Source organism: Poeciliopsis prolifica, unplaced genomic scaffold, assembly GCF_027474105.1.
Source record: "Poeciliopsis prolifica strain line A6 unplaced genomic scaffold, Auburn_PproV2 SCAFFOLD035, whole genome shotgun sequence".
Classification (NCBI taxonomy): domain Eukaryota; kingdom Metazoa; phylum Chordata; class Actinopteri; order Cyprinodontiformes; family Poeciliidae; genus Poeciliopsis; species Poeciliopsis prolifica.
Window position 1 is genome coordinate 4,448,940 of NW_026562410.1, and position 24,098 is coordinate 4,473,037.

The 24,098-nt window shown below is 38.8% G+C and overlaps 1 protein-coding gene across 8 annotated transcripts in view; it reads left to right on the forward strand.

Annotated features, from left to right (window-relative positions):
* mast4 (microtubule associated serine/threonine kinase family member 4) overlaps positions 1–24,098 on the forward strand; it is an 89,879-nt gene that overhangs the window by 32,255 nt on the left and 33,526 nt on the right. For 4 of the 8 annotated variants that reach the window (XM_055052258.1, XM_055052259.1, XM_055052260.1 and 1 more), the window contains exons 4-5: positions 15,027–15,058; positions 23,280–23,360. In XM_055052258.1, the coding sequence (XP_054908233.1) occupies positions 15,027–15,058; positions 23,280–23,360 (113 nt within the window). Of the gene's footprint in view, positions 1–3,278; positions 3,453–15,026; positions 15,059–19,957; positions 20,795–23,279; positions 23,361–24,098 lie in introns of those variants that run through there. The other 4 variants (XM_055052261.1, XM_055052262.1, XM_055052268.1 and 1 more) reach the window with 3 other exon arrangements.

Here is a 24,098-nt window from a genome sequence, read left to right on the forward strand (position 1 = left end):
CTGTTACAATAATCCAGTCAGCATTCCCCTTCATTAACACTCTTATTACTTTATTGTACAATTCAATCCACAGATCTGTCTTAATGATTAACTATTTGTAGTTTTTATTTAACATTATTGCATGTGCATTCATTTAATCACTGATCATTTTACATTACTAATGCTCTACGTAATTAGCTGTCAATGATAAATTCACATGAAGTTTAAATATTATTGAAAAGCCCATTTCTTTTAGAAACTATCACCAAGTGATGTAAGTTCATTTATAACCAAATTAGAATATTACATCAGACCACCAAAGTAAAAAAAACAACAACAAATTCTTTAGAAACAATAGTGGGCTTACTAGAAAGTATGTTTTAGTACCTACTTGAGTTATTTTCAAAAAAGTAGATTTAATTTGACAAACAAGACTCTTCAGGACGTATTTTCTGATTTATTGAAAATGACTGCATGTGTTCTGGGATGGATAATTGTTGAGTGCTCATCTGTTGGTAGTAAAGATAAAAAGAGGATCTGAATTTGAATCTTCAAACTAGTTGACGTGTATCTGGTGAACGTTCAGCGAATTGGGGGCAAAAAAGGTTTGTGAACATCTGTGCAGTAGTTATGTGGTAAATGAACAGCAGCACTACTAACTGAGTAATTGTTTTAATATCAATGACGCAGTGATTGTGATTACTATAGATTTTTATGGCCAGAGAATCATGTTTGTTTGGAGTCTGAAAAGAAAGTCCCCTTGTCTTTCTGTCGCTAATAATCCTTATTTTGAGTCCAACGTGGATTTTTTTTCTAATTGTTCCTTTAAGCAGGCAGTGAGCTGAACAGAGCTGAAACTCAGGACTTGCCTGTTGAACATTACAGGATATTTCTGTTCCATCAGGTAATCTGGAAGGCATTGTTAAAGCTGAAAAAGTTGACTACTGTAATCCTCGTCTCTGAGGCCTTTAGGGGATTATTCAGAAAGAAAAAAAAAACAGACCTCAGCTCTCTTATCAGCGCAGCGGCACAAATGGCCGTCGCTCGCAACTGGAAATGAGAAACGTTGATGTGGTGGTCACCTGGCAGACAACACGGCCCACCAGTTCTGGCGGCTGCTGAGCTCGCTAGAAGAGAAATCATTGGAGCTTGGTCGGAGAAAGGAAGGGGCCCACTTAATATTCACAGAGCAGGAGCACGGTGAATGGAAATGAGTGAGAGGTTGGGGGCGGAGGGGAGGAGAGGGGAGCGAAGGAGGAGGTTGGGGCAATGAAAACAGAGACTGAGACAGAATGTGAAATTGCAGGATTGGACTGGCACCAGTGCACAGTGAAGGAACTTATTTTACAAGTGCTAATAACCCAGAATGCTGTGGAGATGCAGATTTACTGGGAAGGTCTATGGCTCCTGTAAACTCAGCCTTGTGGAGCTGCAGCAGGGCATGAAATTGTTGTAAATTGACACCGGATATGCGGTCATGTATGTGTATACAACAGGTTATGCTGGTTGATTCCATTATGGCAATGCCTCAGGGTTGGTGATTTGGAGTACTGGATGCATGTCCTGTGTACAGACTGGTCTCCGTTTTGAAATGTGAGCACAGTTATTAGATGAAGTTGAATGAATTTACAGTTTTGACAACTTTTTTGATTATTATTAAGGAATCTATAATTCTAAGAATGAAATCTGAATAACTCAAACAAAAGTGACATGTTGGTAAGTGAACAAATATTTTTCCATGACACTTATTTTAAATAATTTCTTGAAGTAAAATAATTCAATTTGCAATTTGATCATTGATTTATCTTTTGGAGTCTGCCAGTTTCTTCATCAATCCCTGATAAAATTGTTAAAAATCTGTCTTTATTATTTTTTTGTTCTTTTCAGAGGTTGGTCGGGTTTCAGCCTTTCTCACCGTAACCATGCACTTAGCATGTTGCGCTTCTTGGAGCTCCAGGTGGGGCTACAGTTCTCACATATAACAGCGCTGAGAAATAATAGGTCTTTTTCCCCCTCAACAGCTATTATATATTATTATATTATTATTACATTATGGAACTAGATGGTTCCATAATAATTTCACTCCTCAATTTCTTATTTGTTTTAAAAACGCTGCATTTGAGCTTTTACAACATCACGTTGTAGCCAGGTGAATCTTTTATGCTTGCGTTGCTTTGAGGCATTTATCTCTGTGAGCCACACCGACCCTCAGCAGCCAGTTCAAGTATTCCTGATGTGCCTGGCTGAATCTTTCGCCTTTAGAAATTTCTTTATTCTTCCTTCTCTTAGATGCAAAGCAGGATGGACCCAGGCCATAAAATTGTTTATTCTGAATATTGAATCTGAAATTAACATGCAACCTTTTCAAAATCTCAAGATCTCGGTGGAGAAAAGACCTAACGTTACAAGAAAACAAAAGATTTATTGAGTCCTTGGCAGGCTCTGCTGTTGGTAGGGTCCTGTAAGGTACGATTGTTGAAATGTTCAGGCTAAGTCCATCGTTTTCTCAGAACTCCACTGCGGCTTTAAATCTCGTCCCTCTGTTTGGTTCTCGAGTTTGGCTTGAACCACACAGTCGTCTTTACCACATCTAAACGCATCAAGTTGCTGATGCGTGATGCAACGACCCACCGTTTGTGCTGATCAACTGAACATGTATACTTTGTAAAGTCACTGTGTTGATCCAATCAGCTGTCAAATCTACACACTTGGGATTTAGAAAATCTGAACAAAATTAAAGTGGTTCAGATTATTTGCCTCGTAATTGCGAGCGTCCGTTTTATTTTCACATTAAGTATGAAAGCCAAACTGTTTCCCGATTGAAGCACAGGACAGCGCTTCTTTCTCTGCCTTTCCCCCCTTCACTTTTAATGCCTTCTCTAATGTCAGCCGTGGTGTTCCTGTCACGGGCCTAACCTTCAGGTGTGCTCTCACAGCGGCTCAATGTGACTGCAGTAAGGACGGGGGCCGCTGCAGACAGGATGCCACGCTCCTTCTCCAGTCTGGAGCAGAAACAATGCTGGGGAAGGAAATCCTTTCATTGTCATGGTCATCAGGGGTGACTAAAAAGCGTGGCTGGTGACAGAAATGAGTCTTGGGGCGTCCCCCTCCACCACCGCACCTCCTATTCATCCCCTTCCTCTTGCCATGCTAAATTAGAACTGTCTGTCTTCAGCGTCTCTCTCTCTCTGGCTCCATCTCTCTCTCTTCCTGGCTTCACGTTTGTCCTCTTTCATTCTTGAAGTTACAGAGAAGAGGAACAAGAGGAGGTGTCAGCTGACTGAGCCGCTCCAATCAGATAACTTCAGATGGAGGTGTTTAGCAGCTGCTAAAATCAGATTTAGCCCGAGGAAGGGGAGGAGGAGAGGGAGGAGGAGGCAGCGCGGCGTGGATATGCACCGGTAGGGAAGCATGTTGAGTCGGGGATCCGTGCCATGGACGAGTCGAGCATTCTGAGGAGGCGAGGGCTACAGGTAGGACGTAAAAGAGCTTTATGCGCATCGATCCGCAGTGGCTTCTCCTTTCATCGCGGCACAGTTCGGACTTTTCCCCGGTATCAACATCCCACAGTTGCAGCACTGCGTGTGTGTCCTGCATGTGAGACGATCCGCTGGCAGAGCTGAGCATAACGCCGCTGACTCTTAACAACCTGCGATGTTCTCTACTCTTTGTCAGCATTTCTAAATAAAAGTTCAGACAGCTGCAGACCGACTTTCCAATAAAAGATGGAATTGTTTCTCATGTTGTATTGGTGCTAGCTGTTGGCTTGTTCTGGCTGAATGGGAGTGTGGGGCTCCCATTCATGCAGCGAGATCGATTACAGTGTCTTGTGAGGATGCCTTTCTTGTTCTTTATTGACTTTTTATGATAATTGAGTGCAGTGTGAGGCTTTTGCCGTGCTGTCAGTAATCCTGATGAAGATGTTAGCTGAGTTTAAGGCAGCTCTCAGAGAGAAAGAGAGAGAGAGAAACAACAACTAAATTATAGCCGCTATCAATCTACAAAGCAAATTACATAAATGAAAGTGGAGAAGAGCGGACAGGATGTTCTGAAATACCAAATGGCTTTTATTGTACAGCAAGTGTCCCTATTATTTTTAATCAGAACCCCATCAGACATTAATCATTTTGTTCAGCCTCGTCTTCAATCTCTGCCTGCTGCAGCACAAACTGGACTTGATTTATAATTTTGCTTACCCTACTTGGGGCCACGCACAGAGACGAACACGTTTTAAGGGGAAGTCTGTTTAAAATTCATCTCAAACGACTGCATGTGTTTGGAATCACAAACTCCCAATGAGACGCTCTTTCTCGCCTGCATGCTGACTGATACATTTAACAAGTTAAACTTCAGGGCGGGTTTTCCCCTCCTCGTTCAGACAGGATTCATTTTCTTGCTTTCAGTGTCAGGGTGTTGCTCTGAATATGAATTTTTCTGAAAAATGCTGATATTTAATGTATTCCCTTTGGGAGCACACTTTTACATTTTACAAGCTGCTACACAGTCATTTTGTGCACATTCTCTCCCTCCCCGTCTTCGCCTTTTCCCAAGCACCACTTCTCCGTGTTTCCTGGGCTGCATCAGTCGGAGCAAAAACAACGGGTGTGCTCCTGTGGTCAGGCAGCCGCCGCGCTCTGACGTTCACATTCACCACGAAACGCGGAAGTTAGTTTGTCTGGCAAATGAATGCGGCCGGTTCAGCGACGCAGTTTTGCATTCATTCTCAGACAGTGAGGGATGACTGCACTGCTAACAGACCTTGTTTATGTTGAGCAGATTACGAGGACGGATCTATTTACAGCAACAGAGGTTCGCTTCTGTACTGCTTTCACGTAATGATATTAAGATTTAAAGCTGGTCAAAGTGTTATGTTATGACTTTACAACTTCTGTGGTGCCAGAATAGATTCCAGTTTTCTTCATCCCCTTTTATTCCCATTTCAGTCTTTTTCTATTGTTTTTTCTGTGCCTGAAGTAGCGTGAACATTTTATTACTCATACGAGGTTAAAATAGATTGAAAGAAATAAAGAACTGAAGATCTGTGATCAATCAAGATCTTGTTTAAGTGGTCACTCTTTGACCTAACTTAACTTTTGATTCCTGTTGTCTGTAATGTGTGTGATTTGTCCACTGCAACCATTCTAACCTTTAAGTTGTCTGGCATTTTTTATTGAATTTTTCGATACAAAACTTTTGAGCAGTGTAAATACTTGACATTCTGTATATTCACAGATAGAGATAGAGACTGTATTGTGCCTTTTTTTTGTGTGACACAGCTCCACATTTCACAGCCGTTTTAGCTTCCATGCATGTCCTTCATTTTAATTATGAAGTTCCCATGAGCAGCTCTTGCTTTATTTTTCTTTACTCTCAGCATCAATCAAACTATGTCTCATTAAAAAAAGAAAGTGATTGGAGCTGCTGCACAACGTCTCCAAGAGCAGCTTGTGTGACAACAACTCTGTGGCGTCGTCTGACACGACAACAAAAATCTTTTTACCATCAAATTTCAACATCTTTTCAGTTTTGTACGTAAATTTGTTCATATTATTGAAATGGTGTGTTCACATGAGCGTGAAGGCTGTGACATTTTGTTTTCTGACAAAAGTCAAACTTCCTACCCGGTAAAGAAAAGGACAAACGGAGAGGTCGATAGAAGGAAATGGCTCTCTTTAGTTTGAAGAAGAGCAGCTTTTCTGCTGAAGTGCTCTTGTGCAAAGCGGCGACTTTCTGCCAGGATGAGTGACATTTCAGAGGGGTTGGAAGAACATGGATTTTTATTGGTTTTTATTAAACAAAGCTAATCAGAAATGTCGTGTCGAAGGAAGCTTCAGATTCTCATAAAGCCAAATGAATGTTGGAATTCAGTCAACGGGGAAAGGCATTCTCCCTTTTTGTGCTCATGTGAATGAAAAAGACAATTCCCTTTCATGTTTCAGAAGATGTTTCTTCTGATTAAAATTACATCCAGAAATGTTAATCAGAAGCTCTCAGATGGGGGAGGAGGGGGGTAAAGTTGTGTACAACAGCACCCTCTGGTGGTGATGTCAGGATCTGCCTCCCTTGTCTGGTCTAATTTACTTTTGGAAGTCTTTATCTGATCTGCCCAGAATCCTTTGACTTGTGTGTTGTATTTTTCACATCTAAAAAGTCAAACATAGAGCCAAGTATGTTTTTTTTCATTCTTTTGGTCTTTTTTGCAAATCTAGAGATGAGTTAACACCAATTGGTCACTGAACACAAGCGCAAGCGTCTAATCTGCAAGAATTTTAATAAACTTGTTAGTGTCTTTGTTGCGGTATCAGTGTCTGCTTTTGGCCCGACTTAACATGTGTGGGTTCTGTGCATTAGTTCATGTTCAAGCTAAGTGTGTATAGATGTCTTTTAGTTGTTCTCTTCCCCGCTCCTCTTTCATCTCCAGCTGCTCTCGCCGGCTGTCGTCTGAATTAGTGCATCTCTTCTCTCGGTAGCATTTTGTCCCATCAAACGTTCAGCCAACCGGCCGCAGTGAGCACTTAAAACCAAATGCCTCTTACTGCTAAAATAAAATGAATTCCCTCAGTTTTCCATCAACACAACCTCATTAGCACAGAGAATTTTATCATAAAGCGTGCCAGCCTTCGAGTTCATACATTTTGGTGAATAAAATGTCACATATTACAGGTGGGTATTGATTCTATTGTTAGTTTTTCTGCAGGAAAAGATTTTTATGGGACTTTGCATATTATAACACATGAACATGTTTTAGTTTATTTAATTTGAATATATATATAGCCCATGAAGTGTTTTATGCTAATTATTGTTGTTATATCACTGTATTTGAGATTCTGGAAAGTTGTGAAATTATTTTTTTTTCTTTTGACACACATTGGTCCACAATGTTTATTCTGTTTCTGCCAAAAACAAATCTTAACATTTGGAAAACAACTATTTGACTAGTTATTCAGTGTTTGATCACTGAACCTATATATGCAATTTATGAAAATATTCCTTCACATTATGTTATTAAAATGATGCATCATATACATCAGAAACAAATGATTTAACAGGCAAATTCAAAATCTATAAAATTCCACTTTAATATCACAGAAACACTTTGATAGTAAAGCTGAAAGTTTGGTTTGAAAAACTTCGCATCATCTTGTTGCATCATATGTATTTTTTATTTTTTTTAGGTAGCAGAAACAATTTGGATTATTCATTTCCGGTTTATGGGTTTAGGATGTTGCATTTCTTATTGAAAGACAGTTTTAAGGTTTTATGAAATTCTGTTCAACATTTGGATCTGTTATCCATTTACTCATTGCCAAATGTGATGACCATTTGTGAAAATCTTTCTTTATTATTCTGTTTTTAAATTACGGCACACCATGTGGGGTCAATCCATCCCATGACCTGCCAAGAGGTTGCTTGTTGGGGTTTTTTATGGCGAATTACTTAATCGTAAAAGGAATTGAAAAACTGAAAATTTGAGGACCGGATGCTAATTGTTGGATGCTTCAGTGGTAAGCAATCAATGCAGGAGTAAAAAAAGTGGCACCAGTTGAAAGTAGGGGAAAGCATGTCGTATGAATATGAGCTGACTTTTTGAGCAGGTTGGATCAGAAAATATTTCTGACCGTCTCTGTGGGCTTCTGTCTGCTTCATACCGAGTTATCAGCTGGTTGAACAAAAATCAATATCCTTCAATCTGAAGGGAGTAAAACTTCAGGCTGGATGTTCAGTTCATGTTGTCACTGATTTTTATAAAACTGGGTTTTGATCATTTGCTGTTTTTCAGTGTCATTTGGGGAAATCATGCTGCTTTAAATCAGTTGATTCTGGCAAGTCATGCAGAGACTTAGCTTTTCTCATTAACCTTTACTTTTCTTTAGATTAGCATCAGGTATAAGACATTCAATAAGCTATTTGATAATGTTGATTAAATTAAGGGATAATTTACTCTATTGACTTAAATCTTCAACCCTGTGAATGGATTCTTGGCTAAATACCTCTTTTCAAAACTTAATGTTGAAACAAGGTAAATAAAACTTAAAGTTAAAAAAAGAAAATCTCTTCATCAGCTAACAGAAAAGGGATCGAGTTGTTAAAGTGTAGACAGTAAAATCCTGGAGATCATTTTTTAAATGGTAAAACAATAAAGTAGTGTCATTTGAGAAACAGAAGGTAACCATTGCAGTTGAAACAAGTAACTGATTATTGAGCCAGTAATATTTAACTGGAATATTTAGATAGCAAAAAAAGGGTCATTTGCTGCAAGAACAACATATTCAGAGCAGTAAGTAAGCCAAAACTATAAATAAGTGTAAATATTTTATAATTTTAAGATAAAGAAAAAAAACTTTTTAAAATCTGTTTTACCCAGAAATCTGGGTAAAACAGAGTTTTAGCTTCACATAGTTTAAATTCTGTAAAAATCAAATTCTCCTATTAAGCATCTTTTTCTATCAAATTTTTAATTGCTTAATGCAAAAATTAGTCAATCTAAAAATGATCAAATGTTCACTCAAAAAAAATCTTTATTGTTGCATGTATGCAATAAAATTTTATTTTAAAAAATGAACTTAATTATTTGCATCTATTAATGTATTTCTAATATTGTAAAAGTAAGAAAACTTAATGGTTATATGAAACAGCCCTCAAGTTTTTAATAACTTTAACTTCTGAATCTAATTAATCAGTTAATTATTGAATGAACAGCAGAGTAAATGATTTTGGAAAATAATTGTTAGTTTTAACCATGTAAAACGAAACCATGGTTAATGGTTTGAGGTCTGACTCATTCATCTCATCAGAGGAAAAAGGCTGGAGTGCGTCCGAATCGATCCATTAAACGGTACGAGGCGTCCCAGTGGGCCTGAGGAACAGGTGCATCATCCGTTTGTTTTTGTTGCAGCCCATTTGCTGTATTTATGGTCCGTGTGTGACGGTATCCTGTGGGGTAGAGCCTCCCGTCTCCGCCATCCTCCTCAGAGCCTGTAGATTGGGAATATCGTTCAAGATGTTTTCCCGGCATATCTCTCCAAGTCACAGCCCAGACGACATGAGAGGCACTAAGACGAGTGGAGAATGCGGAATGACTTCATATTCCTCTCAATTCCCTCAAGTCAAACACTCAAGATGTTCCAAAATGGCTTCATTTCCTGCAACTAAATCATTAGGTTTTTAATCAATGATACATGATTGCCAAACATGAAACTGGAGTATTGTAACGTTGTGTTAGAATGTGGATTAGAGCTTAAGGTGATTTCTGCATTTTATTGCAATTGTAAGTGACAGACAAAACACAAAATGCAGTTAGTGTGAAATCGATACTTTTGCTGTCGTGTTAGCTGCAAAGACAAAATATTTCTGGCTTTTTTACTTTCTCAGTTGGATTTAGCTTCTGATTTGGCCTCTGAGTCGTGACTGCATCTGGCCTCGTTGGGAATAAGAGGGAGAAAAACCATTGAAAATGTAATGTACATACGAGACGGGTAAGTTAGCGGTTAGCATCGCTGCCTCTCAGCTCCGGCTGCTCTGGATGGTTTGCATAATCATCCTGTGTTTGTTTCTGCGCCTACTGCCAGTTGTCCTGAAATGCAGAATATTTCAGACTCAACCTCACTTAAGAATGACGTGCGGCCTAAGGCTCCATTATCAACCATCAAATGATGGTTTCCAATCGGCATATATGCTGTTTACACTTTATTAAATAGCTAATTGTTCTATACCGAAGCCTCCTAGTTGTTATGAGCCGTAATTTCAAATAAATAAAACAACAAAGTCCAGAGGGGATTGACCATCCACAGCCCGCCTGTCATTTAAGGCGGAGATATGACAAGAATGGGGATTTCCTCTCCAGTTAGCTGCAAACAAAGTAAAACACACTTTTGATCTTGAGCTCCAGAATCCAAAAGAAATCAAGTGGAATTATTAATGAAGCATTACTTGTAGCGTTTTACAGCAGAACTGCTTTGATGTGGAGTCTTGGCGATGAAATGTTGTTGCTGCAAGGCATTCGTTGGCATTTACCCTGTGGAACAAAACACTCTTTTAGGTTGACAGTGGAACAGTTGTCGTCCAGTACAGATTACCAAAAGGACCGCTGACTGAGCGCCCCCCAGTGCTGTCGTTACTGGTTTGTTACGCCGCCTGACATTTTCAGACATGAAAGGTTGTTGCGCAATTATTCAAATTTTGTTCTGGCTTTTTGATGGCTCGGCAAAACGTGGAGAATCACAAAATGTGAAAGAAATATTTATGTTGCACGGCCTGTTGATTTTTGAAGACGACGTTAAGATGTCTGTTCTTGAATTTAAAATTTAACAACCCTCGCAGTTTTTTATTGTTTAGCATCTGTGAGGTAGGTTGGATTTTGAAATGAAAGTACAAAGTTTTCTGTTTAATTCTAATATATTTAACATCAGAGAGAAAAAAAAACATAAGTGTAGAATGCATACAACAGTGAATTGAAATAATACAAATAAAGTGACCACAAAGCAGCTGTTCCATTGTCGTTGGTCTGAGATTTTCAAGACAGAAACTTTCACACAAAAAGAGCCAAAATATATCTATATTTTTTATAACTTGCGCCCGGCGAGCTAAGAGCCAGTTTCTATGGTAACAATCACTGCCACTTTCTCACTAGTGTAACGAAATGACAAATGGAAGAAAAGGGAACTGAAGGAGTTTTGTTGAAGAGAAAATGACACATAATGCAAAAAAACGTGCAACACAGCAGTCACCTGGGGGGAAAAAACAGCAATCAGGCTTTACATTTTAATTAGCACAAAATGTAAAACTTAATGGCATAAAAATGCGGTAATTTCTATAATTTAAAGCAGAGAAATGACACATAATCCCATTCCTGCTGGTGGATGAAAAATAGAGGTTTTCTAGATCCAAATAAAGACCAAAGACGTAGGAAAATGTGGCATTCCTCATTTCTAGATGCACTTTTCCTCACTCTTTTCACTATTCTCTATGTGGAAAGGCTACAGTTTCAGGCTAAAGACAATTTTGTTGTCCACCAGGAAAATGCACCTTTTGTCAGGAGAACCCATGATCATTACAATAACCTGTCTATACAGTGGATCTGCTCTATAGAAATAAGCTCACTCGGGTTGACTGCTGTGTAGATTTTTCATGGCAAAAGAAAGAGGCGAAATTCTGGTCTCAGATGAAAATAACCCCTGAAAGATGGAGGAAGAAAAAATTCAACAAAATTAAATCAAACTCCATGATATTGAGCATTTAAAGATGCTGAAGTTTGCACGCCCAAAGTTTCCCAGCAGAGACAACAGCGGCTCAGAAAACAGGAGTTGTTGCTGTAAGAGGCGAGCTTGACGTCTTACTTTGCGGTCGTGTTGTTGGGATGACACTTGACCTGCTTTGTTGGCTGGTCAGAGGTTCTGGTGGCGTCGATTGATTCAGCCCTGGGGCAGACGGCTGTCAGCTACACTGTGGCTTCAGTGTAGCTCGACACACAAATGGAGTCGCGTCAAATCGAAGCGGTCTAAAAGGCTACAAGCCATTTCTCTCGCTAGCACCACATACACAAGTTTGTTTTGGCTGTCTTTACCCAGAATGCCCTGCAGTGCAGTCCTCTTCCTGTTTTTTTTAGTGATTTCTGGTTTGCTGGTCTTCACATATGTTTTCGAACCGTGCTGGAGTTCACTTCAACTGTATCGAGACCTCAGTTTTTGTGGCCTAGGTTTTTGCTTTTTTGGTTATCAGAGTTTGATGGCGCACCTCCCTAAACAAACCGGAAAATAATTTGATTAAAATGGACTAAGCAAGTGTGAATGCAGCCTCAAAATAAAAATAAAAAATGTTGCAACATTTTGTTGCTTTGAAATGTGAAAGCAACAAGCCACTTACATTTTTAGTAACAACTTATTATGTTTGTGAAATTATCTCCCAGTGTTCCAGTTGACAACAAGCCCTTGCTTTATCTAAAGATATTTCAGGCTAAGCTAATGTTTGAATTTTGAGGAAAAAGCATATTTCCTTTATAAAGCTAGACTTGCACAATGAAACCATCCGAATCTCTCACAGCTCTAATGAAGAAGTTGGGTGACGATTGTGTTTTCCCACCTAGAGATGAGCAGCAGCCATGTGATTTCATGCTGCACAGCTTGCGAGTTGTTGTTGTTGAAGTGATCAGTTCACTGTGCAGGCGATCGCCTCTATCACAGTTTCTAAAATCACCTGTTTATCTTAAAGGTTTGAGTGTTTAAAAAAAAAAAAGATTCAGAGCTGATCTATAATTTATTTCTTATGTTATTGCTGAACAACATCAAATGTGAAAATTAATTTAATGAGCAGCAAGCTTTTAAAAGAGAAGACGTTTCAAGAACAAGACCAGTAATTTACCTTTGGGCTTTAATATTTGCTTAACTTAAAATAAAGCTGCATTGTTATGGAAGTAGTTGGTTTCTTTGTAGGTTTATGCAAAGCTGTGCTATGCATAAACCTGAAACCATTTGGATACATGTATCTATCTAGTTCTTACAATCAAAGCAGATCATTTTCAGTGAAATACTAAGTTGGTCATTAGAGATGAAAGTAGATGTTCTGTCCTATTGTTTTCCTTCATTAGGTCCACCTCTCACAGCTTTAACTAAATACATTTGCCAAGTGGAAGCTTGTCTTTTCGCAAGCTTTGCTAGTTCTAAAAATTGTAAGAGAGAAAGAAAGTTTGGCATCAGAGGGGAAAACACAGGAATTATTACAAAACATCTATAGCCTTCTGTAAATATCATTCTCACATTAATGCATATATTTATACCACACAACAGCCACTCTGGTCTGGACAGCTGTGATTGAACTACATCTCTCAAGGCGTCTCCTGCATATCGATGAGTTGCCCTGGGTCTTATCAGGGAAGCAGTCGGAGTCGGACGTTGCGTCCTAATTGACTCTAGAGGGAGAACGCTGCTTTTACTGACTGTACAAACGGCATCAGCTCCATGTCCTACAACGTTCAAGGCAAAGGAGCCTGCTCATCTCGGTCTATTGATGGGAAAGCCAGTGTACACTGATCTAATCAGTGGCGTTTGTTGGCACCAAGGTAAACGGCTCCAGTCACTGGGTATTTGAAACTCTTCATTCACTGCTGTAACTAAGCAGACGTGTTAAGTCTGGAGGGACTCTATAGATCAACATATGGCTCGAGTGACTGTCTCCTCCTGACTCATGTCGTCTTTGACTTCCTGGAATGCTAACAGATGCCGTAGCAGCCGCAGTGTCATTAGTGGTGTAATGCTTGTTACATATTTGTCATCTGGTGTCCTCTAAAGAAATATGTTCTGTGATACTTTAATGATGTTTTGGCTGAAAAGCAGAAGTTGCAGGTATCAAACCCAACAGGATGTTTTTCTTTCACTTTCCTCCTGATTTTTTTTCCATGTCCAAATGTAATTTGAAGAACAGACAAAATAAAACTGAGTTCATTTAAAACTGAGTTTTAAATTAGTTTTAAATGATCCAAAGAAGATTCAGGATTTAATTTTAGTGAAATCTTCAAATCATTTTGCTGAAAGAAAGTTCCCAGCTGGGCTGAGATTTCTCTTTATAGAAATTGTTTTCTCAAGTCGTTTTTAATAAGGACCATTCATAATGAAACCATCCAAATCTCTAACAACATGCCTTGTTATAAAATATAAGGCATGGCCTTGTATTTTATAACTTAAAGTATTATTACTTTAACTCTAACAGCACTTAGACATATAGAAGTTGCTCTTAATACAGTGTTTCAATGTCCTTGAAACACAGGATTTTGGTTCTTAGTTACAGTATCTGACAGCTATTGTTAAATGGATACATTGGCTTAAACAAATTGAGCAATCAAACAATTTTCTACTAAACTTATTTATCGTTGTATCAATTGTCCAAATAGTTTGGCTAACGTGTCGAGCTGCTAGCTTGGAGTCGTCTGCTCATCAGAGATGTCACTCGCAGCCGGTCGAGTTTTAAAACATCATCTTTGAGTATATTTCTAAACGGTGTAATTTGTCTTTTAATGAGTGAGGTAAAAAATAAAGCGGCCTTCTTTCAGCCAGCTGACTGACAGTGCACCAGTAGAGGTTCGTAGAGGCAGAAAACATTACTGCATGCTCCAAATAGTGCAGAAAACTCAAACTTGAAAATGATTATAATGAAAAAACAGCAGAAATTTGAGTATTGAACCCCGATATCTAAGATCAGTGCATTGCAGATTTACAAATTAGTTTGGTTTCTGATACCAGCTAGGTTTAAAAACATTTTTCAGATGTTGTTCTCTTTAGCATTTTATTTTCCCCGATGAATAACTTTACGAAGTTTAAGAAAAATGCCTCACTTTAGAGCTTTAGTCGCCACAGTTGGTTAATAGTATTACACTTTTATGCAACAAGCTTGTGAGAATGGGTAATCTCTGCAGAACAAAGAGAGCATTGTTGGTTCTTGATCCGTTTTTGACCCGATCTTGTGATTCTGCAGCTGCAGAACAATCTTTCAGCGGTTTCAATAGCTGCATGACTTCAAACATGTCTCATAATTTTGCCGGTTGAACCACCGACACACGTCTGACAAATACACCCCAAATTGAAACTCACTGGAATTGTTTATTATGTGAACATGTAGGGACAATAATGTTTTTTCAGCTGTTGCATTATGGGACAAACGGGTTGATGCCCAGAAGGAGGCAGTGCAAATACTGTAGATGAAACAGTTTCTCTCTTTGTATTGTTTCTTTGTGAGACAGAGAAGCTGTTTCTGCAACAAAAAGATGGAGTTCAAAACAAACTCAGCCTTAAATTCACTCAATTTTCTACAATTTGACTGTCGTTCCATCTTGAAGGAGTTTCCCATTAGCATTTTTAAAATGCTGTTGAGCTAAACTTTAATGATCAACTTCTCCAAAGTCAATTATGAAAAGCAAAGTCGTCCGGATATGATTCAGGGTTCGAGGAATGGGGGTGTCGTTTTATTGCACTTATTCTTCACAGTCTTTTAGTCCACATACAGACAAAAAGAACGTTTTGATTAATTTACTTATGCATTATTTTTCTTTGTCTTTGCAGAAGGAGCTGAGTCTTCCCAGAAGAGGCAGTTTGTAAGTACCATTATTAATGCCACAAGAGAGACCCAGGGGTCACATTGAGTCGCTTGGGCATGTGCACTCCTTTTCATTTCCCCTGTTTGACCCATAAATATTGTGGAGCTGTGAAAGAAATAACATCATCTCACAAAACACTCACATTGTCAGTTTTTGTAATAAGGCCAAATGAAAACGCAGTCCTCTCCAGCTTGATGTTGGGGTGGTTTATGGTTCACTGCCAGGCACCATAAAACTAGATGAATTCGCTTTTATGTGCAGCTTTTTGGAAAGCTTGTTATAATCTCTCACTAGAATTTGGAAGATTCACAAAAATATACATATTTAGGCTTTACCTGTCAACACCGTTGAATTAAAAACTCAACAAAATAGGGAAGTATTGGGTTTCACTCATTTCTATTTATGCTGGTTTACTTGGTATAGTGAACTGATACACACTCATTTAAATTTCCACATTTTCATTTATTTGTTTTCACTTATAACTACAAAAACTTCAAAGTATTATTTATTTAGAGTTTCTGTGCCTGACCTCCACAAAATACGGCATCACTGTAAAGTGAAAATTTATATAAATACAAATTTGAAAGCAAGTGAAACTCAGCAAAATGTGAAACTCACCTGGAATTGATGTAAAAATGTTTATTTCAGATACTCCGCAGCTATTTTCTTTCACATTCACAAATCTTTTTTTTTTGTTGCAATATTATCAGCTAAACAATACAAAATAAATACCTTCTTTTTATTATTGTTTATTGCTGTGATCAGCCTCGTTAACCTATTATTAGTCATTTCTGCCTTGTCACAGATCTTCTTGATAAAATTAGGTTTTCTCCCGTTGTCAATAAAAAAAAACCTTCACAACTTTATTTTATTTTCACTGTACACCTGTTCTTATTCAGCTGATTCATGATCTGATTTATTTGGCACTTTAAAAGCTGAAATAAACTAAAAGTAATGAGTGTGAAACACGGCGCAAAAACTGTCAAAAATGACATTTTCTTCCTTTCTGTGAGCAAAATGCAGTTTTTAAGACGTGAAAACATGACAGAGATCAACTTAATCAATTCAGCTACATGTTATGACTAAACCTATTCTTGATTGATCCTTTATGCTCTTGCTGCTGCCTCAGCAGCTCTAATGGAGGTGACCCTCCGCTACACGCTGCGGTGAAAACACGAACTGCTCTCATTTATATTTAGAGTGCCGGAGCCTAAAGTGACCTTGGTAACCATAGTAATAAATGCAAGACAGCCGTGATGAGACAAATCTGATGACTGGCAAAAACGACGGCCTCTTGTTGAAAAATCCGGCAGGTTTTTGCGCATCGCAGTAGAAATGAGTTTTGTGATATCGGTAAAAACATCTTAGATATGATTAAAGTACATAACGCTCTTCTTTTCTCCTAACCATAAAGGAAACCCTGTGTGTTTTAAAAAAAATCGTCACCTCACTCTCTGAGCTCTCGGAGGTTTCACTGTGATAGAGTGCCATCTGTTGAAAATTTGATGTCATTAACATGATGAGCGGCGCCGCTGTGTCTTCAATTGTGCAGTCATCCTTTAGTTATGGTGGTTTTCGTCGCTACTGCCTTTCCCAAGGCTGGCGTATTTGGAGTTTGTCTGCGACACATGTTTTCCTGTCGACGGATTACTATTAATAGTCTGAACTTTCTTGCTGGCTTTAAGTCAAACAACTCGATCTGTTTGTTGACTATCAGTTCTGATCTCATTTCCTGTCATCAGCACAAACATTATGCTGGTCAAATTCGGGGCTTACTCTCTTCCCCACCAACAAATTTCCATGTAACTGGATCTTAAAGACGATCTGTTAACAGTAGATGATCTTACATCCAGTTTAACAGATGCAGTGAGCTGAGCATCATTGGCCTGAGCTCTGCAGATTATGTCGTACTCAGTTGGTTTTAATTACCTGCATTGACTTCCACTGTTTTGTTGCTGTAGATGATGGAAAGTGTTCGGATCACGGTCTGCTCTGCAGTGTGAACGCTGTTGCAACTCATTTTCCTCACCAATATGTATATATTTATTATCCTGAATGCTTCAGCTTCAGGTGTTTTATTAGTTATTTTCTTAAAAACATACTACAATGCTCCTTACACACCAGCAGTATCTCATTGTCAGGGAAAAGTGTTATTGAGTGATCAAAACTCAGCCTTATCTGTTTATTGTGACTGGAAGTTGTTTAAAAATTAAACCGCTAGTTTTACAATAAGCTCTTTCTCTTATGGTTTAAAGTTTTCTTTCTATGCTCAGGCGCCTTTCAAAATGTTCTACTTTAGAATCGGCTTGCTTTGTGAGTCCTATGAAAATATCTCGATAAAGTTGCAGTACTAGTTACCAAACTTAGCTACTACAGTAAAGGAGTAATTTTATTAATCATATTAATTGAATCTTATTGATGAAATTAAACTATCGTCATCAGAAGCTGTCAGTTATAACATAAAATGAATTATTTTTATTTTAAAAACCCATTTGATTCAAACCACTGTATCTTGTCATTTTCCAGGATTTTTAAAGGTGATCAGTTTTGGTTGTAATTCTGCAAGGCCTCAACTTTTGTTTAGTTTAATGATTCTGTGTCTTGTCATTACAAATTAATCACTGTGGTCTCCTAAAGTAGAGGCGGAAGATAGGTTATCAGTACAGCTGCACAACAAATCAAACACACTTGCCAGCTGAAGACTGAAAACTTAAGATGGCATCATTAACTTCCTTGCTTTGTGGAGGATTAATTTGTTGATTGTTTTTTATGGACTTTTTTTTGCTGTGACACGGGAAGCACCTGTCATAGACAAAGGCAGGGGCAGAATATAGCTGCAGGACTTTCAGACTGTCAAAGGTCTGGTCCGATATTATTTTATATGTGAAATAACCTGGAAGAGCTTATCAAGAGCTCAGGGGATTTAAGTTCTCAGAATTCTTGCACTATGGAAAGCTTGGGCTAATTTCCCAGAGTCTTGTTCACACCAGCCCTGTTTAGTCCACTTTAATTGAACCTGGATTTGTTCCAAAAATGTGACCTCTGTTGCCCTTCAAATGCTGGAGACCTCACCAAAAGCAGGAAACAAGCTGTAGATCAGGGGTGGGCACTCCTGGTCCTCGAGGGCCAGTGTCCTGCAACTCTTGGTTGTCTCCCTGATCCAACACACCTGAATCCAATAGCTGAATCACCTCCTAAATGCAATCAAGTTCTCCAGAGTCCTGCTAATGACCTCATTATTTGACTCAGGTGTGTTGAAGTAGAGATACATCCAAAAGTTGCAGGAGACCGGCCCTCGAGGACCTGGAGTGTCCACCCCTGCTATAGATCATAAGAGCTTTTATCTCACACCTTTGACATGAATCATGGTTTTCTGCCAAAGACAACAGACATATTTTACAATCACTAAAATCTACGCCACTCCATTTACATTTTGTGAAGAAGGAAGTTGCTCTTTCTCATAGGTTTTCATGTTGTTACCTCGTATATTTCTTGGTGCAGCGCCCCCCACTGGTGAAAAGGTTTTTCGAAGGGTTTTGTTAGTTTCATATGGAAGCAAATGGCATCAGCTGAAAATGTAACAAATGTTGCAATTTGGTCCCCAATTGAACGAAGTCTTCTCCTCTATTAGGTGTGAAAACACCACAACACTTCCAAGATTACATTCGATGGAATATGAACTGAGTTGACGACCTCGTGTTGTGTTGGTGAAAGTCTTGCATAAATTCATAGCTTTATGAATTCATCCTCTAATTGGATGTGTGTTTGTTAAACGGCAATAAGTTTGAACGGCAGACAGGGATAATAAAACTTTCAACTTGTACTACAGTTTGCTCGCCACCGATCTTCTCCGCTTGATAGGAACTGAATATATAGTGCTTAAGCAATCTTATGCTCTGGTTACTGTTTACAGCTTATTGTCTTTGTACAGTTGAAAAGTCAGAAGGTCAAAGTTCTTCAGTATTAGTTTCTTTCCCATTACTGCATTATCTTTACCTGAGCTTTCTGACACACTTTCTGGAAATTACTAATTATAAAATGGACCCAGAGGAGAAATGCATCTATAACAACCTCCTCCTGTTGCCATTCAGCATCTTGTACGTCAGCAAGCTTATCTGCTTCTGAGTCATTGATGCAATTTAACCTGTTTGGGTCTTAATGTTCCTGTTGCTGCTTTACAACAGTTGCTCAATAATGTTGAGTTTTAAAATCACTGGCATTGGTCTATGAGCATCTCAATTTAACCTTCTGCATGCATGTCATGGTTTTGCCAATATGAAAAAGAGGTTATTTGGAAAATCACTCATTACATGTAGCTGTGAATATGCATGTTTTGATTCTGCAAATCCAGATTTCTGAGGTGAAGTCCCACATTACAGTGCTGCTGCTCTAGGAAATGTTTTGTTCCTGCTTAAGTTGTTCTCGGTTTCATATTTTACTTTGCTCCTGTTTATTTAAGAATATAATCTGTAAAAAAGCTTGATTTAAAAAAAATCTCTTAGGTTTTTTTTTCCCCCACAGATTATTTAAGTTTTAATATTTTCAGAAATGATCACTACTTTAGTTTTTTTATGGTTTGACTTCTTCAATCAAGTTTTTTGGTAGCACATTTCAGCAACAAGGCAAGTCAAAGTGCTTTGCATCATAAAAACACAAAAAGACAAAGTGTTAAAACAACCCTGTAAACCAGTAATCATTACATTTTGTCAGTGCCATCGTTGCACATCAACATTTGTGCCTCAGTAAAGTGCACATTTGTTAATTAAGTTAATTTTAAATAAAGTGTGTTGTTTTCTTTTGACACATACTTGTATTGACTTAATAGTTAATTTTATTTGGTGACATTTGAGTTTCCAAAACCCATCAACTCCAGTAACAAAACCATCGAAATTCTGAATATTCCATTTTGTTTAGTTTTCTTCCATTAAAGAAAGATTTCTGTTACTTTTGCACGTCTTAACAGAACAGCCACCAAGTCATGTTTGTGAATCTATTTATTGTTTAGGTAACACTATTCAATTGAGGAAATCTGAACTGATATAGGACATTAAGAGTTTTGAAATATCACAATGTACTCTCTCATAATTATTATTATTATTATTTTTAACCTTTTTATTTTGGTTTTTCCCAAGTTTGTTTTTGCTTTGTGCCGTTGCCCCTCGCCCCTCATGCGGATGTCGGCTTGTTCGCGGCGCGCCGGGTTGTCTCTGTCGGAGATGACATCATCCCTGTGGTTGTGGCAAGATTGTGTTGTGCACTGCGCGCCCCATGTCAGCGGCTGTCAAGGTGACTGCACGTAGCAGCACTTCAGTGTATGGCGTGAATTTCTGCCATGGAGCACACCAGCAGCTGGTGGGGGCAGAAGGGGGGTCAGTGGTATTAAGGAGCAAGGGGCGTGTATTAGGGGAGGGCAGAAGGGGTATTGTCCTGCCTCCATGCCTTTCTCTGCCATATGAGGATCTCATTTGACAGCTTCAAGGTGGAACATGGAAAGACCAAAACAAGGATTGTAGTCCCCCCCCTTCCCTTCTTCTTGGGGGGAGAGGAAACCAATCGGTCTCATTGCATTGTGGTGGCTGGGTTTGTCTCTTTGTCGGTGCAGTTGGGGGGGGGGTAGTGGGAGCTGGCAGCAGACAGCGTGAATTCATATCATGACCACAATAGAGCAAAGAAGCACAGTTCAGCCATGAAAGCCCAGCGGGAGAGACTGAGAATTCCTGGGCTGACGCTGGAGTGAGTATTTTCTTTCCTCTTATTCAAGGCGACTCCTCGTGCAGCTTCATGTGTCTCTGTGTCAGATTTGTTGCCGTCTTTTCACTGTTGCCTTCTGCTCTAGGCTGTGTTAGCATTAGCAGCAGCAGCAGCATCTGCAGCAGGAAGTCTAATGTCAAATCCTCCCCACCTAGGCGACAGCAGTATCTGCGTATCTGAGTCTGCATGCGTTTTTCTGCAGTTTGAGGTTTTCATGTGTGTTTTGTGGACAACATAACATAAAGGAGTGGCTTAATTCGCAGGCGTGAGTGATGACAAAATAACGCACATGTTAGGGAGGAAAAAAAAACATGCCTGGATGTAATCAATAAGGTGGGAAGCAGAGAATTACTGAAGACCGTGTGTTCACATTGCCAGCTTTATCCCAGACTGTGCCGTTTTGCACGATTCAATACATGTTTTATTTGGGTCACCGAGGCATTTGTCATGGTTCTCAGTACTTAAGGGTTTGAATTTTGCAGCTGAGCCAATTGGATTGCTGAATGACGTTATTTCTATGCAGATTTTTGGGCCAATACTAAAGTAACTCGATCATTAAACAAAATGTTCTAACTCGCTTCTTTTTCCAATAGATAATGAGAACTGGCAAACACATTCTCACCTTTGCGTCTAAGCAAATTGTGCTCACTGAACATCCTCCTTTTATTAATTTATTGCAATGTTGCCATGGTAGTATTTGATTTTTTTTTTTTGTCAACAAACCCACTGAGAGACCAAACCCAACAGTATTCCTTTTCTGACACTAATCATCTGCCTTAGTATATTTGCAAATGCTGAAGATATATTTTAAAAAAAAAACAGTTCATTAACAATAATAGAGGTCCACCGATCAGAACTGGTGATCAATTTCTCATCTCCATGTTTTTAAGCTTTGACCAACTGATGGCTTTTAATTTATTCAAATCATTCTTTAAGAGCTGATATAGGATCTAACAAGAACAACACAAATATTCCTGTTGCAGTGATTTTAAATTTCTTTAGGTTTAGAGCATAGGCAATGTGTGTGACAGTTACTGTAAAATATGGTTTCACCAAATTAAGAAATCCAGTTATTATATATTCTCATTAGTCTTTTGCATTGCCGTTAGCATGGTTAGCATTACTAGAAAAGCAGTCACATTGTTACATTGTCAGTAACCTTCCGGCGATGTAACCATCCATCCAGCATGTTCCTGGGTAGATTAAAGTTGAAGCTTTAAATTATTTTTAAAAAAGCTCATTTCTGTAATACCGTCCTAATAGCTACTGAATGCTGCATTTTCTCTTGGTCTGTTGCAGCCTGAATGGAGCACAGAAATGTCTCAACATGTCAGAGGAAATAATTCTCATTAAAAAGGCATTTCTGCTCTTCCTCTGACTTTATTTTAAGTGCTTGTCTAATTTCAAAACTGGCAAATTTTGAGTTTCTTCTTTCGCTAACAGCATCCACACGGAAGAGTGTTGTTCCATGCACAGTTTAATAGTTCTTAGGTATTCTGTGACTGTTTAACTTTTTTCTTTTTAATTTCTAATCATCACTGAGTGCAAATCAGGCTGAAAATCCCCTTATTCCGATCATCAGCTAATTTCCCAGTGGATCTGGAACAGTAATATTTTAAAATTGTCCTCCAGTTGTCAGTCATTCTTAAACGTAATGTCTTTTAAAAGAAATAGAAAAACTGCCCTTTTAAGGGGACTATTTCTTTTTTATTTATGTTGACTGCTCAAACAAGATGATGATCTGTTGACTCAAGGTAAACATGCAGGATAATGCCTCGCATGTTGCTGTAACATGTCAATAAAATCTCCGACCATGAGAGCTCTGACACACTCAGATTTCCACCATTCTCATTAGCATAGGACTAAAATCAATATGAAAATGTTCAAATTATTCTCCAAATTAAGTCATTATCATATTGCAGTTTGTTAGCTTCTTTTGCTGGTTTGCTTTGGGATCTTTCCGCATTTTACCATTTGATGAATGGACGCCACTGCAGTAAAAGTAACTCACCTTTGCGTGACCTAATGCTCTGCAGTGCTGCTGGCAGTCCGGCCGAAGCAGAGATTAAACATATGACCTCACACGGTAAAGGTAAAAGCTTTTCTTGTGATCGCAGAAGCAGGAAGGGCTCTGTTTGCAACCTCCTCATCAACCTTTGGTAAATTTCTAACTCCTTTTTATGACCTTTCGCCTTTTTAACAGGTGCTCTTTATTGCCTCATGTCATTTTAGTCTGGCACAGCCTTCAGGCTCAATGTCAACCAAACACTGCAGAAACCAGACGAATGCCTCGGGAACCTGCTCCTCAAACACAATTAGATTGGTCTGACAGGGATCATTTACTCTTGGCGATGCTGCCATCTTCATTTTGGCTCGTGTCAGAGCTGCGCGGCGGCGGTTTGTGCCGGTCTTACTGTCCTGTATGTGATAAAGGACGACTATTCACTGCACTCCATTTAACTTACAGCCTCACTCCTCGAAGCCTGAGCCCCACTCCCACTAGCCCCTGCAGTCCGTGCAGCCCACTGCACGCCTTTCATTTCTGGAGGTAAGCAACAGTCGTTCAGCCGTGGATGTCTTGTGTTTTGTTTTTTTCTTTCTTTCTTTGTTTTCTTGCCAGTTTTCATTTTTTTAAAATGTGAAGCAGAATCTTCAGTTTGCCCTCTAAAATATCAACCGCCATTGAAATGCTGCAAGAGGACACGGAGCTTATGTAATGTTGATAAGGCCACCAACCCCCCCACTTTCCCCCATCATGCCCCATTCTGTTCTGAGGGTTTGCTCCTCTTTCATGTGCTAAGTAGGATTTGGGGTATTAGCAATACATCAAAGTGAATAATGGTTTCAAACCTTACCAATCCTGGACTGATTCATTTTGGAATGAAAAGTTCTGCAACTGATGGAAGCTATCTATGGCTAACTGTGTACAATTAACGCTTCGTTATGGACTAGTTTGTCTGACCTTGTATCTTATGTGTTTCTTTCTCTTGTGATATGGATCTACTTAAAGCGTCTTCTTTGATTCAAGGTTTTCTAGATTGAAAGGCAACATGTATTCTCGGAAAACCTTTTTTTTGGGGTTGAGTCAGTTTTGCAAGAAAGTTTTATTTAAATATTTTTTCATAATTTCAGTGAAACTTAAACAAAATGAGTAAAAACAATCAGCAGTTCATGCTGTCTTACCGGTGTTACAAATCCTGTTTATTTTTGAATAAAATTACATATTTAGCTCAAAAAACAAGATTATACGTAATAAGGCGTTTTACATTTGACCAATATTTAGAGA